Here is a 15,125-nt window from a genome sequence, read left to right on the forward strand (position 1 = left end):
GGCAAGCTGTAGTGAGACAAAGCTGAACTTCAGCAGTCGAGAGATATAATATCATTAGAAATCTATTAAATCTGTCTCTTTAAACCATATATCCATATACAGAAACCACTTTATCATTTATAAAGGACATAATTTACACTTTTATGGTCTATTTTTCCCTCAAGTTAATTTAAAATGTCTTGCACCAAAAATATCATCTCTTTAACTCTTTTGTGCCCTATAGAAAGCACTGATGTTGGATGGATAGGAACATATCTGTTTTGAGGGTGTACATCTACACAGAGAAAAATGTATTGCTCAGAGGTTGCTCTTTTATAGCACATGAGACATTATACAAAATTCCTTTGGCAAAATTAAAATAGACAATACTGGTTCAACCTAGTTTACCTAAAGAAAAGCTCCGGAATTGCATACTGTATACCAGGTACTACAATTGGTTTGAAATCTACTTCACGACTTTATATGTTCTATATGGTATGAATGTGTGTAGTATGAATGAAATTCGAACGTACTTCATCCGCCATGTTGTCAGTTGCGCTGCTTCACCTTCATTCACAAATCGTCTCCCGTGGCCTCATGGGATTGTAAAGTGTCCATCAAATGCGCACTTATGTTTTTCGTATAGAAATAGGCATATTCGGACGCAGCGTAAGAGTACAGAGCTATAAAATTGATCTGAATGGCAGCTCAGACCATTTGTACTTGGAACATTTTTAGTTCAAACTGAGATCTCTGACTGCAGACTTATTTTAGAGTTTTTGTGTAATAAACATCAAACTTGGCTCTCTGACAGAGCATAAAGCAGCCAGCGATGACAGAAGAAAGGCAAATCTTTGTGAAGTTGTAAACATTGAGTCAATCCCAGTTTCATTCAACTAGATTCTGAAAGACAACAACACGTATCATGACAGCTTTCATGTGCTGTAGAGAGAGCGCAACAAAACAAATGTCATCTTCTCGTTTTCAGAAATGAAAAAAAATAAAATAACACATAATTGTTCTTGCATCCTCCACAGGACTTCTGGTCCAGCGACATGAACAAGATGAAGAACTTCAAGAGGCGTTTCTCACTTTCCGTGCCACGAACAGAGACGATAGAGGAGAACGAGTTCACAGAACAGATAAACCAGCTCAACATTTGCTGCAATGACGGTACGGTTTTCCTCTCAACATTCATATCTCTCATTCAGTGTGAATGTATGGGTCACAAAACCCATTGAAATAACCAAGACTTAAATATGTCATTTATTATATGGATTATATACCTGATGCTGCTACTACAGTGATCAAGTACTCCTTATTGATCCACTTGAAGCACCAAGTATTATTTTACCCAGAAAGCTGCCAAAAAAAAGGTCTTAATCCATGATGAAAGTGCACCATGTGGCGCAGTGAGAAATGAGCTTCATCTGTGTCTGAAGTTGAAAATAAATGAGGAGAAGGGTAGATAATATTCCATAATCACAGATAGTCCTATCCAGTCAGGATTCGATTTCTCAAAGGATGCCTGTGTTAGCCGAAAAACACAGACATGTTAGATTTGGAAGAGATTAAAAAATTAAATAAAAAAAAAATCTGTAAAACACAAAAGTACCTGACTTCCTGAGGGAAAACTACTAGTCATGTCCAAACAGGGCTTTAGTCTAATCCTACAATATGAACTGTTCGTTTTTCATTAATTTCATGCATAATCAAGAATTTATAATAACAAAAGACATCATCTATAAAGAAAAATAATTCTTAAAACAACTTCAGACCAGTTTTTTTTAATCCTTTTGTGGGTTTTTTAATGCATACACACTTTTAACGTCCAAAATAATAATGATCAAAGAATAATGAAGATTAGTTCTCTTAGCCGGCAGAAGTGTGAAAGGTTTGTCGAGTGAGAACAATAGAAACATGAATGGGGCAGGTCGCCATACCAGACATCGACTATAGACTGCAATAGAGCTTACAGGGGGCAATCTTTTTTCTCTTTTTTGTTAGCCTTCTCTAAAAACACACTTACGCCCCACTTGCAAAAATGGGGGTTGTATTGAAAGGGGTTATAGGGGCTTCATTTTGTCCATCAGTATTTGCATGGATTATGGAAAGTGGGCTATTATTATTTTCCCAAGCCATGCTGCCTTGGGTCATCAGGTCAGAAAAGTTGTTTCCGAGGTGGAACAAGTACTACATTTTGATTAAAAGACAACTTTGTTCCTTTAAAATCAACTAAAGGCATTCAAAACCTTGACTTCATGGCACTGGTTCCTGCTCAAACTGAAAAATATAAGTAATGCTGATTAACTTCAAGAAAGCCACAGTTAACCCAGAGAGATATTCTCCAGATATTTTGAAATCGGGAAATGAGCAAAACCAATCAATGTACCTTACAGTTCTTACTGTGAGGGTAAGTGTAGGGTAAGTAAAAAAAATTAAAAATTCATGTGACTCCAGTGGATTAACTAACCCTTTAAGACAACTAAAGCCATTCAAAACCTATTCAAACTAATTTTTTACAATCAGGAACCTTTGTTAAGAAAGTAAATAGTCTCAGTTTTAAAGCCAACTGAGGCCACCTTGTCTCGATTTGAAGCCCTTTGGATTGTTCTCAAATGGAATGGGATCTCACAAAGATGCCGGAGAGTGAGCGACCCATAAGAGTTTGATAATATCTTCAAGAGATGGGAGAGAGATGAGTCTAGAGGCCTGTGAGGACCTGCGACGGTCCAGAGAAGATGAGGAGGAAACGGGATTCTGACTCTCCAGCGCCTTCGCTCTTCAGTCACAAATTGCAGTGGTGGTTATCATTGAGCCTTCATTATTAATGCAGAGGTAATAGCACTATTCTACTCTGCTGTCGGGCTCTATGGTCTTAACACCTTCTCGAGTCAATATTAAATCGAATTTCAAGGGAGAGAATACAAGTAGGACCACTTTAAGAATTTAAGACTCTGTCAAATATGTAGAGGGGTTTTCGCACACCGGCGGTCTTACAATATTAATCGATAATACTTGTTATTGGCTGGTCTGTATCTTATTTAACTCTAAAGAATAGGTCTTTATACTCTATTTTGAATTCCAATCAACTTCACGTGAACAAAAATGCACCATTATATGGTAACTGGGAGCAAGCAAGTTCATTTTCTTTCTTAGTTGGATTTGTCTAGGCATATATGAACAAAGAAATTGTGCTTGGAACCACATCAAAACAAACGGACCGAGTACAAAGATTATCTGAGGTATATTTTGGTGTAGATCCAAGTCTGATTGTCATCTCAGTATGATTTACAGTGAACTCTGTATTTGGTGTGAATGCAATCTGAGCCACTAGATCAACAAATCAACCGATATCCCTTCTGTAACAGATACAGTATCCTGATCACCATTAGCATACAGCACCTGAGGGATCTTTAGATGTGAAATCTGTGGGTCAGAACTTCACTGTAACTCATAATCAAATCAAGTCACTGTATATTCTGTACACTTATAAATGCATTATATTACAAAACAAATTTACACACATCATGTTTAGATTTATATGATTTTAATGACCACAACAGTGGTGCAAATTGGTGCGCAATCGAAAATGCCCAGCAATATTGTTTTCCAGACTTGTCCCTGGTTCCCCCTAAAACTGAAAAATATAAATATTTTGTAAGTATTAATACTTTAATTAATCAAGAATGCATCAAATTGATCAAACGTGATAAGAAAAGATGTTTATAATGTTTACTTTTTATAATGTTAAGTATTTCGAATAAACACTGTTCTATTGAAAATTCTATTCATCAAAGTATCTGCAGTTTTCAACATTGATAATAAGAAATGTTTCTTGAGCAACAAATCAGCAATAATATAATGGCTGAAGAAATTACATTTTTGCCATCAAGGGAATAAATGACATTTTAAAACTTGTTAAAGTAAAAAAAAAGAAGAGTTTTTTAGTGTAATAATATTTTATTATCAGTTTTTACTGTATTTTTGATCAAATAAATGCAGCCTTGGTGAGCATAAGACACTTTTCAGAAGAAAAAAATCGGCTCAGACGATTGAACGATAGTGTAAACGGCACACAGACATTCTTACCAATGAGAAGACTCAAAACTTGTTTCATTTTTAAATGTTGCCCAGTGAAAATAAATTAAACCAAAGAGAAATGCAACTTTGTAACAATTTTTCAACAAATACAAACAAATTAGAGGTCTGGAAACGCCCTTCGACCGAAGCCCACAGCAAACCCGCAAACAGTAACTGCAGGTTAGTGGCATCAAATCAGATAAACCCACCGCTAAACGGCACGTACAAACTAAACAAACTGTGTCTCTTCCTGTCTAAGCTAGCGGTTCTTGGTCAGAACAGGCTGCACGGTAAATCAAACTTTGTTGAAAGTCAAAAGTCTGGTTACACACGACCGAATAAACTCATACTCAGAAGCGAAACTGGGCGATGAACCCTCGGCCCGTGGCAGGACGGGGAATTGGACCTGATTGAATGCTGGGAACAAAACATTTGTTTGGGGAGCACTCAGGCTCCTCAGCTGTCTGTCTGAGGCAGCTGTTTCCACAACGCCCCATTTTCCCCCCAACACGAACCAGCTGCTGTGATTGGCTGAGGGTACGGGACGCTGTTGCTTCCTCCACCCCCCCAGGAGAGACGGCAGCAGTGGAGACAGCTGGAGTTTGGAAGGAGAGAGCGGATCCAAGAATGCAAGAGCAGGTTTCGTCTATTTACCCCGTCCCCTTCCCTCCAGCTGCAAATGAACCTCCAAACCAAGCGTGGAGGGAGAGACGTCTGCAGGTCGGGATGGAAAAAGGCGTCGGAAGCGCCCTGAGAACCAGAACGCTTCGTTCCAATTTACTCGCCTATATACCTAAGATTATTAAAACTCAATTACCGCAAGGTTAATGTGGAAGAAACGTTAGGGAGTCGGACCTCATATTTCCTCCCTGCCAGCACGTCTACCCCCATTATCTCGTTATATTTGTGATGTATCGCTGATCGAGGTGCAACAAAGTAATTCTCCATGGAGAGACACCCATGATGGAGTCATCACGCAAATGTTGGCGGCAGTCTTTTAGTTAACAAGTGTTTCTTGATTACCACAAAGATGTCATCTATATTTAATGATAATGCTTCCAAAATGGCTTTTCGACAGATTCCTTGGAGGGTTCGAACATAATTACAGACCCAGAAACACCCACACGCATTCACACACACAGCGAGAGGGCTTTTATAAGCACACTAAATCTCATTGAGTAGTTTATACCGCAAAAGATGAATGTAATGTTTGTTAGGCAGAATTGAAAGGAGAGGCATGTCATTTAGAGACAGCCATCGAAATAACCACCAGCTGTCGTGTGGCCCTCTGGCTAGGCATGAATGAAAAGTGTGTTCATTTCCGATGAAAAACGTTAAGGTTTGCAGTGTCTAGATGGTTTCGCTTAGAGGTACGGATCAAAACAATCATACGAACACCACAACAAGGAAACAGGTGTTCAGGTGTGCATAAAATAGCTTATTTTCAAGCACACACATCAGGAGAAAAATAACTAGACCAAAGAGGACCTGAGGCTCACGTAATGCAACGCTCAAAACTACTGTTCAAAAAGTTTTTTTTATTTTAGTTTTAATACTTTTATTCAGCAAGGATGCATTACATTGATCAAAAGTGACAGTAAAGACATTTATAATGTTCCAAAAAAAAAAAAAAGCTCTTCTTTTGAACTTCCTATTAAATTAAATAATTATCACGTTTCAACAAAACTATGAAGCTGTAATGATGCTGAAAATTCAGCTTTGCCACCATATGAATAAGGTTATTTTAAATTGTAATACATTTTCTCAAAATGTTTAATTTGATCAAACAAATGCAGCCTTGAGACTTCTTTCATGAACATTAAAAATCTTCCTTTGTTAATAATAAAAACCTTTTTTACTACCAAGCTAAACGTGTTCATACAGAGCTGAAAGCATTGCGGTTATGTTGAGAGGTGAACTGAAGCCCTGACACAAGTCGCGTGAAAGGACCTTTAGTCTAAATATTTAGCTCTATTATTAATTCACCTTTTCACTCATAAGGCTAATCTTTTTCTGCATAATGAATTATGGTCCAGTGGGTCACATCATTTCGACACAATTTGCCTAATATCTGATGACCGACTTTCAGCTGGACACTAAAATCAATTCTGTATAATTAGCTGAGTTTGCGCGCCACCTGTAACCCCCATAATGAAGTAAAATATCACTGGCTAAGTTAAGAGTAAAATTAGCTTTACAAGCAGTGTCTCAGGGTTCAAACCTGCAAACCTTCCAGTTACCAGCCTAGATACTTAATCACCACCCCAGAAAAAGGTTCAGACCCACAAGGGTACAGTAACACGGCTTATCAGTCATTCACCTCAACCACTGAGCCACCTTTGTTTCAATGACAGCTCGATTTCTCTGCATTATTAATGTGTTGAGAGCTTTTGTCTCCGAACAGGGGATGTCTACTTGAAAAAAAAAAAAGGAAGTTAGGCCCAGAACGAAAGCACAGAAAAATGTTTCATTTCCTTTATTCAAAGGAATTCAAATTATCTCATCATTTACTCACCCTCATGTTGCTGCAGTCCATAGGACTTTACTGCAGTCAGTAAAAGAGTTGCATGAACATTCTGCAAAAACATCTCCTTTTATGAAAGACAGTTAAGACCCATTCACACAAAGTGATTTTTTTAGAGCTGATTAATTACAAAACACTGACAGCCAATCAGAATCCACCCTGCTTTCAGAGCTTGAGCATTTAAAGGGGTGGTTGAATATGATTTCACTTTTTTATCTTTAGTTAGTGTGTAATGTTGCTGTTTGAGCATAAACAACATCTGCAAAGTTACAAAGCTCAAAGGTCAAAGCAAAGGGAGATATTTTATTTTAAAGAAATTGCTTTTTAAGGACTACAACAAACGGCTGGTAGGGACTACAGGAGCTTCCTCCCGGGTTAGTGACATCACTAACCCTAAAATTTACATAAACCCCGCCCCCGGGAGCGTGATTTATAGATTATCAAGACAGAATATGCTAATCAATGACTAGAAGATAACTACACATAAGCTACATAAATTCACCAACTAACCATTCAGAACGGTTGTCTACATGTTGTCACTTCTTCTTGAGTCTCTCCATCTTTCTGACTTCGGTTTGAACATAAAAAAGGCTAAAAGTTTTAGAAATTTCCAGTGCATGTGTGTGTGAGGTAAAAGGACACAAGCTGTTGAAGCTCCGCCCTCTGTGTCGGGAGCAGCAGCTCATTTGCATTTAAAGGAACGGACACAAAAACGGTGCGTTTTTGCTCACCCTCAAAAATTGACAACTTTAACATACTATATGAAAATAACTGTGGGGTATTTTGAGCTAAAACTTCACATACACACTCTGGGGACATCAAAGACTTATTTTACATCTTGTGAAAAGGGCATTATACCACCCCTTTAAAGTGGCTGATGACAAAACGGGCCTTTATACGTGTTTGAAGTGACATGAGGGTGAGTAAATGATGACGGAATGTTCACGTTCTTTTGCATGAATCATTCTCCGGTTGCCTAGGAATACCACACCACTATCGGAATATCCAAAACAATTCACGTTCCCACAGCAGCTACAAGTTCACCAGCTGTTTTATGCCCCCATGGGACTCATGCGATAGCTTTGATATAGATATAAGCCTCAGATACAATTCCACAAGGGAGGTTTGAGCTCTTGGAAGTTCACAGAGATGTAGGAAGATTCTTTATAGACCTGATAGGTGTGTTTAGATGTGCAGACAGACTCTGCTGGAGTCCATTGGGAGAAAGGTAGTCTGAGCCCGGAGGCCTTCAAGAAATAGGAAACACACATACTCCAACATCCAGGGTCGACAGCAGCCTACTGGCAGGGCACACACAAATACTAGTGCAGGTCCCGGTGCACGGGAAGTCATTTCAGGACAGAGCCCAGGAAACTAGCAGTTAAGTTGTTGTCAGACATATCTATTATTCCTTTTGACCTATTCACAGACTGTGGGGAGCTACTACAAAGGGTCAAACTGCAGGGCTTTTCTTCCATTTTCTACTCCAATATTTCATCCAACAGTAACTTTACTCATCTGTGCAAAATATATATATAGTCTTGTGTTGAAAACAGTTTGATAGGACAGAACAGAAGTTTTGTCTTGAGACAACGCCATCCATCTGTATGTGTACATAGATCAACACTCAACTAATAAAAATAGCACTGACTAAACTCAACAATGGGTGACTGAAAGACATTTAACATATATATGAGCTAAACAACTATTCAACCTTTATTGCACAACACTACCACAGTCTACCCCCCAAAAAAGTATCATGTCTTGAAATTTATTGTTGAAGACAGTGGATTTGTTACAAAAGCAGTAAAAGTGGTGCTTTAAAATGGATACATTTAGAGATGCAACTTTATGGAGAGCATTTACCATCCTGACAGTTTAACTACATGGTGTCAGCACACTAAAACCTTCTCTGCGTTTATGAATTCATCCCTTTAAAGCGGCATAGCTAAAAAAAAATATATATATATATATATATAGATCAACTGGTCGACCATCACGACCCTTTGCTCTTTCATCTCGAAGATTCACAGCTTACGCAATCTCTCCTCTATTCTGGACACCTCAAATAAAAAGGCAAGACAAATCTCCAGAGCACATCCTCTTGTATTTGCTTGCCCTGCAAGCTCTTTTGCTGGAACCTTCTGCGGCGTGTCTGGATTTTGTCACTAGAGAAGGCCAAGATGTAATTTGACACGTACAGTAGGTAGATGAAGGTTGGGAACGGATATGAAAGATTGGTGGGGAGTCCATATTGCCGCTGGATTTCCTGGAGAGGAAAATCTCTCCGATGAATCGCAAGAGGACGAGAAAGAGGAAGCGAGAGCGAGAAAGAGCGGAAAATGACTCGCTTGCTACGACCCCAATTACCACCGAGGAGATCAAAGAGCTCGCTGCCACTGTGATATTTAAATGATGAGCCAGGATAGGGCCTCGCTTTTCATATCTGCAAATGAAGGAAACCAAGGCCCACTACCGCCCTCTCCCTCTCTCGCTCGTTCACGGTGTCTTTGTGCTGTGGTTTGAAAGCGCTATATAACAGTCTCATTCGCCTACCGCCAAATATTAATGAAACCGAATACCAACTGTAGGAGCCTATTTAACAAATTCTTCCATTTTAACAGTGCCAAAATATTTTAGAATGTATGATTGTCATTTAAATGCCTACACCATATTGTTTACATGCACCATTTGAACTATCTGCATATTGCAGTGATGTGCATTACAAGTGGTAAAATGTTACTGTCTCTTTAAGACTATCAACAGTGCAAGTGAAAGTGAAAAAGAACCCAGCAGGAACACAACACAGAAGGTAGACATTTATCACTTAAATAAAACTAATTTATTGACCTCTAAAACCATTTTATGTAATGTCCATTCAATGATTTATGTAAAATAATGTCTTGAATCTTTTTATGTAGGTGATTAACTGATTCATAATCAACATATGTAATTCATTTGATTTGAATCGACCGACAGATCTAGCTCAAACAGAGAGCAGAACAGATTTTAAAAGAATCATTGTTCGATTAAGATGTGTGGATGTACGAGTATACATTATATTTGGACACACAGAATGAGTCAAGCCTTATGTTGTTCTAAACCCGTATGACTTTCTTTTCTCCATGAAAAACAAAAAGGAGATACACTCAGTGAACACTGCTATAAATCTGAAAGAAGCACAATAAAACATCATTAAAATATGCCATTTGAATCATGAACTACATTTTAAATCCTCTGAGTCTGAAGCCATATGATAGATTTATGCAGGAAACAAACAAGACATGCCAAGGAAGATTTTCACAGAATAATCTTCAATCTGTTTCTCACACAAAGCAATCATATGACTTCAGAAGGCTTGTAATATAGTGCAGGAGTCATATTGAGTCATATAATGATAGTTTATGGTGCTTTAATGGAGTTTGAGCTCCTCGTTCTCCAAATTACATGCAAGTCGGCTCGACAGGACTTTCTGCTTTCTGCTTCCACAAAAGAAAGTCCACCCTACAGGTTTGGAACGACATAAGAATGAGTGAATGATGACAGCATTTTAATTTTCTTGCTGAACTATTCCTTTAACCTTCATTCTCTTGATGTTTACTGAAATGCAACACCAACCAGCCCACCAACGCTCCTCTCTTTACTCGTTCTCTGAGTTTTTCTCACTTTGTCTGTTTTTTAAATTAGCATATGTGGGCTAGGAGTATTTACCTCCATCCTAACAAATCAAGGATAGCAAAACATTTACCCGCCTGTTTTCGGCAAAAACTGTCCCCCGCTGCATTCCTAGGCCAGGTGTGAACATAAAATGTAATTAAATCAATATGAGAATGATGGAGAAAGCACGAGAGAGATAAAACATCTAAAGCTGTGTGGGGGACCTGGTATTGAATTTCAGATCTGCCGAAAAGCAGGATGTGATATAAATATTGATGAATCAGATGGCTACCTGAGAGACAGAATAGCTATCTCTTGTTATCCGGATCCGACGTTGCCTTTGTTAACAGTCTGCGTCACCATAGCAACAAGCAATTAAATGGCAGCATGCATTTAAACATCAGAGACAAGTTGAGATTCATGCTGCCGAACAATAGAGGAGGAGAAAAAACGCTGGCTGCGTGTGATTGCTAGGAGAATCGGAAAAACATTTCAGTGAGAGAGAAAAGTTGCGAGGAACCACTAAACTGGGGGTAGACAAAGAGTGTAAATGCTGACATGCGCTCTCTGTCTCAAATTATATAAGAGCTTGAAGCCTAGTTCTCTAAAATGCACATCTAACACGTATATTATATAACAGTGACCTCAGACTTTTTTCTCTATAGGCATTTCAAAAACACCTCCTGTAAAGCCTTGAACGAATCGGCTAGCAACAAAATGAATCACAGCATTCCAACAATTGATTTCAAGCTAAAAAGTCAATGAAAAATATGATAAAAAGACATAAAATCAAGTAATTTTTTATGATGAGGATGAGACAGAGCACTTGTAGAAAAATTCTACATTTCAAAAAAACGAATCTTTACCAGCTTTTTTTTTGTGTGCAGATTTCAGGTTTTCTGCATTAAAATAGATAGGTATAGAAAGGTTATTGTAGCATAATTATTACACTATTATAGTTTTATACAACACACACATACACATACGTATACATATACAGAAATGCATTATGGGAACATGCAGTCAGTGCTGAGCACTCTTGTAACAACTAGTTTTATGGTTGGTCGATATCTCATTAGTATTATAGGTAGTTTAGTTCTTCAGAGTTAATTTGATTATTAAACATACTTTTATGAAGTTGAAATACCACTTAAGTTGATTACCACTTAAACTCAGAGATCACTAAAAATCGAATTCTCTTTGAAGAAAATAAATGTGATTCTTACTTCAAGATCCCTACTGCACTCAGTACTCAAAAAATATAAAGCGGACATATGATTGGTTGAGGTCTTTGGCGTCCTCCAATCAGATATCACGCTACTGAGGGTGCATTAGGAAACATCTACATAAATGCCTCTCTAGGAGCCATGCATAAATGTGTCAACGTGTTGAGCGGCGTTGACACTGAGAAAATGAAAAACCTTCAGGGTTCGCTCTACAGTTATAATCCTATTACTAATGATCTTCCATTGAAAAAACAAATTACCCAAGTATGATAGTCTTTGAATATGCTAGCGCTAAGCCACGCTTATTACCTGAAACATCAAATATCACTGGACGGAATCGGTGATTCATCCTTCAATTCGGCGTGTTAATGGGGATACTCGGGTTTGCCAAATAAAGAACAGAACGGGCTGAAGCGTTAGTCTCATTATGCTGGAAAGAGGGAGGGGGCGAGAGAGGGCTTTTGATCACCCAGCAAGGCCTACTCCTGCTTTCAAGGCTGTCATTGACATAAAGGAGCATTAGTGATCCTTTGTGCACCTAGAAAGGGTTTTAAAAAGATAAAGAGAAGAGGCATGAAAGACAACAAAACAAATGAAACTGAGTAAAAAGAAGAATAGGGTGATCTGTCAGTTATTCTCTTTATTTAAACTAGAGTGAGTGTTTAGCTGTTTCATGTACTGACATCTTATCCTTCACCGGCATAATGATTAGGCTATTATTAGTTATGTCAGGGGTTTTCTTGAACCAATGAGAATGCCAATGAGATATGATGATCTCCTTCCTGTTTATATATACCTGTACAGCCTCATTTGAACTGAGTGTGAAATGGCATATTGTAAGCAAATATTTATTGCTTACTCTTAAAAAAATATTGCTTATTACCAAATAGTTTTTCAATTGTCTGATGATTATATAATACATAAAACTGAGTAACTAATAATAAACATATACACCAAAAAACTATGAAGAGTTCTGTCAGTGTATTAGTGGTGAGGATCACTGTACACTGTAATTTATTGAATTGTTCACTAAACCAATTCTTTCAAAAAAGCTGATTCATTCATTGTTCATTCGTTCCTTAATGAGTCACTGAATCATTTTGTCAACAGATTCGTTTGACAACATTGATTCATTCAAGAACAAAGCCAGCAACTAACTAACTATATGCTGTGTATGTATATGGCATTTTATGATGTTTAATACTACACTTGTAAGGGTTACACCTCAAAATATCACCTTTATTAATAACGAAATGTGATCTTTTTTTATTCCCATCTATGACCTTAGAGTCATGTCTGTCCCTCCATCCGCACAATTGGATCGTTCTCACCCTCATGCATCTTTGATGATTTTCAAAGCTTCACATCTCTCCTCCTGAGTACGACAGTACAGAAACCAGCGATTGTGCGTGGTGACAGTCCGGGACAGCGAGTCAGTGCAGGTGGTCATCCTTACCTTTCATCATGTCGCTGTTAGCCCGAGCAGAGAGGTACAGTGAGAGTGTGATGTTGGGGGTCAGTTTGTGTGTCAGCCTAGATCAGATGAGATGGGCTTTGATGTTCGGTGGGAACCCGAGTCATTCAACCAGCTCAGATCCAATTTCTGACCCTGTCCTCGGCACACGCACTGGGGTCAAGACTCAAATACCCCTCCAGACTGTCGGTAGGGAGGGATTCTGATCCCTGCATAAACTCGGGACAACACCAAATGGCAAGTAAGATTAGAGCCGTCAATATTAACCTGGGCGCACCACAACGAATTCAAATGTCATATTAGACGGGAGACTGCAGGGTCCGATTCGCTCATATCTTCAGTATGGCTGGATATTGAATTCGATTCATTTCAATTTCAATTCAATTCCAATCTCGGTTCAATATCAACTCATTTGGATATATACAGTATCAGGTACAGAACTTGTTTTCATGGCAGATTCACTGTTTCATTAAAGAAAATTATTATTATTATTTCATATGCAAGGCTTTACAGGATTAAAGAGCATTAAAACAGCATTTGTTGTTTGAATTTAGAGAGAAAATTGACAGAATTTGAACAGTGAGACGGCTTCTTTCGTATAAAAAGTAACAAACACAAAGATTATTGCGATTATTATATGGCAGGTGCGCAAAAAATAAAATAATGTTTAGTGCAGTTTTGTTTACGCACCAACTGGAAACAGCACAGAAAACAGCAAGAGATTGATTTTAGGATTTAAGAATCCCAAGTTAAAATGAAGATTGATTAATCAATATTGTCAACCCAGCCCTTATATTCAGGGTCAAAACAGGGACTCCAAAACAGCTGTCGCGATCATCTCAGATAGGATAAAAACAACCGTGGATAATGAGACCGTGACGACCAGCCGTCTTCGCCAGATGTGGCATTACGTGGCGTTCCCGCCTAAACGGCTTCGATAAAGAGTTCACTTGTGCGGTCCGGAGAGGATGGGGCCTGCATAAATGAGAACGGATGAACCTGGCAGGCAATTCTCATTCAGCGATGGGCTCGGCCCAATAATGAGGTGGATCTCAATTATGCCGGCATGGCGCTGTGAAATGGACCGGGGTCTCCCACCCTGACGCCTCTGGAGGCCCTTCAAGCCCCCTCGTCTAAATTGAACTGATGGAGCAGAAAAGCCAATTTTGATTTTCGTTCTCACCTCCGAAAACACGGTTTGGCAGTGATAATGCCAGGCTGCCGTGGGCATCTGCCGTGCGCTTGCTAAGGGGGTCGTTGGGTCCCTATCGGACGTGCCGCATAGGGGCGTAATTGGATTTGTGCTGACAGTCTGTTGACACAGACATTATTAATTGGGGTGGCTGGATTGACACGCACTTAGATAGCCACATCATAAATGCATGAAACTCAGCGCGATAATTGCGATCGCTCCACTAACTGCGGTGGGCTTGATTAATGATGCCGTCATCAGCATATGCCAAAGCTGACCTCACGGTTATTGAGTTAGCGGGCTAATCAGAGAAGAGGTGGGACGTCTATGGCTCATTCGCACTCAAAAGCAGCACGAGAGATTGTTGACGACTCTTCAAACGACTCTTATGACCTAATGAATGCAACGGTAACCATTGAAGTTTCCGGATTAATAGAAGCAACAACCAAACAAAGCACAGCGGGATCACTAAAACTATAGGCTTTGAGTACAGGGACAGGCTACAGAACTGGAGGGGAACAAATAAGTTTACTGTATGTACCAAGGATTTTTTATTTTTTTTGGGAGTGAATCTTTTCAACATGTTCAGAAGCGCTCACTTACAATCTCCTGCTTCTTCCATTCTTCCATAAAATGCACTTTTCCTCACCTATCACTCAATACCACCAGACACAAGAACACTGTCAAATACTTCTTATAAATATTAAATGAACTGAGACTACAGGATGGTTTCTGAATATCAGCTCCATCTACTGAACTAGTCAGACAGAAAATCCTTACAGTATTGACCAAATAATCATATCCTGTTTTTCTGGTAGCTATTATATGACCAAATTCAATTGAGGAAATGATCTAAAATCCCAAACAATTTCTTAACAAAAAATACTAGCACACTTACTTAAAATAATAAATCAAACAAAATTAAGCACAATTAAGTAAAAAAGTTGTATGAATCAAAGATGTAGACAGAGAACTATGGGTACAAAGTCA

The 15,125-nt window shown here is 38.7% G+C and overlaps 1 protein-coding gene across 2 annotated transcripts in view; it reads left to right on the forward strand.

Moving 5' to 3' along the window:
* Positions 1–15,125, forward strand: part of cdk18 (cyclin dependent kinase 18) — a 54,797-nt gene that overhangs the window by 17,149 nt on the left and 22,523 nt on the right. The window contains exon 2 of one of the 2 annotated variants that reach the window (XM_084396028.1): positions 1,017–1,152. In XM_084396028.1, the coding sequence (XP_084252154.1) occupies positions 1,035–1,152 (118 nt within the window). In that variant the 5' untranslated portion in view covers positions 1,017–1,034. Of the gene's footprint in view, positions 1–1,016; positions 1,153–9,351; positions 9,399–15,125 lie in introns of those variants that run through there. The other variant, XM_084396029.1, reaches the window with a different exon arrangement.

Source organism: Rutilus rutilus, assembly GCF_951802725.1.
Source record: "Rutilus rutilus genome assembly, chromosome: 22".
Taxonomy (NCBI): domain Eukaryota; kingdom Metazoa; phylum Chordata; class Actinopteri; order Cypriniformes; family Leuciscidae; genus Rutilus; species Rutilus rutilus.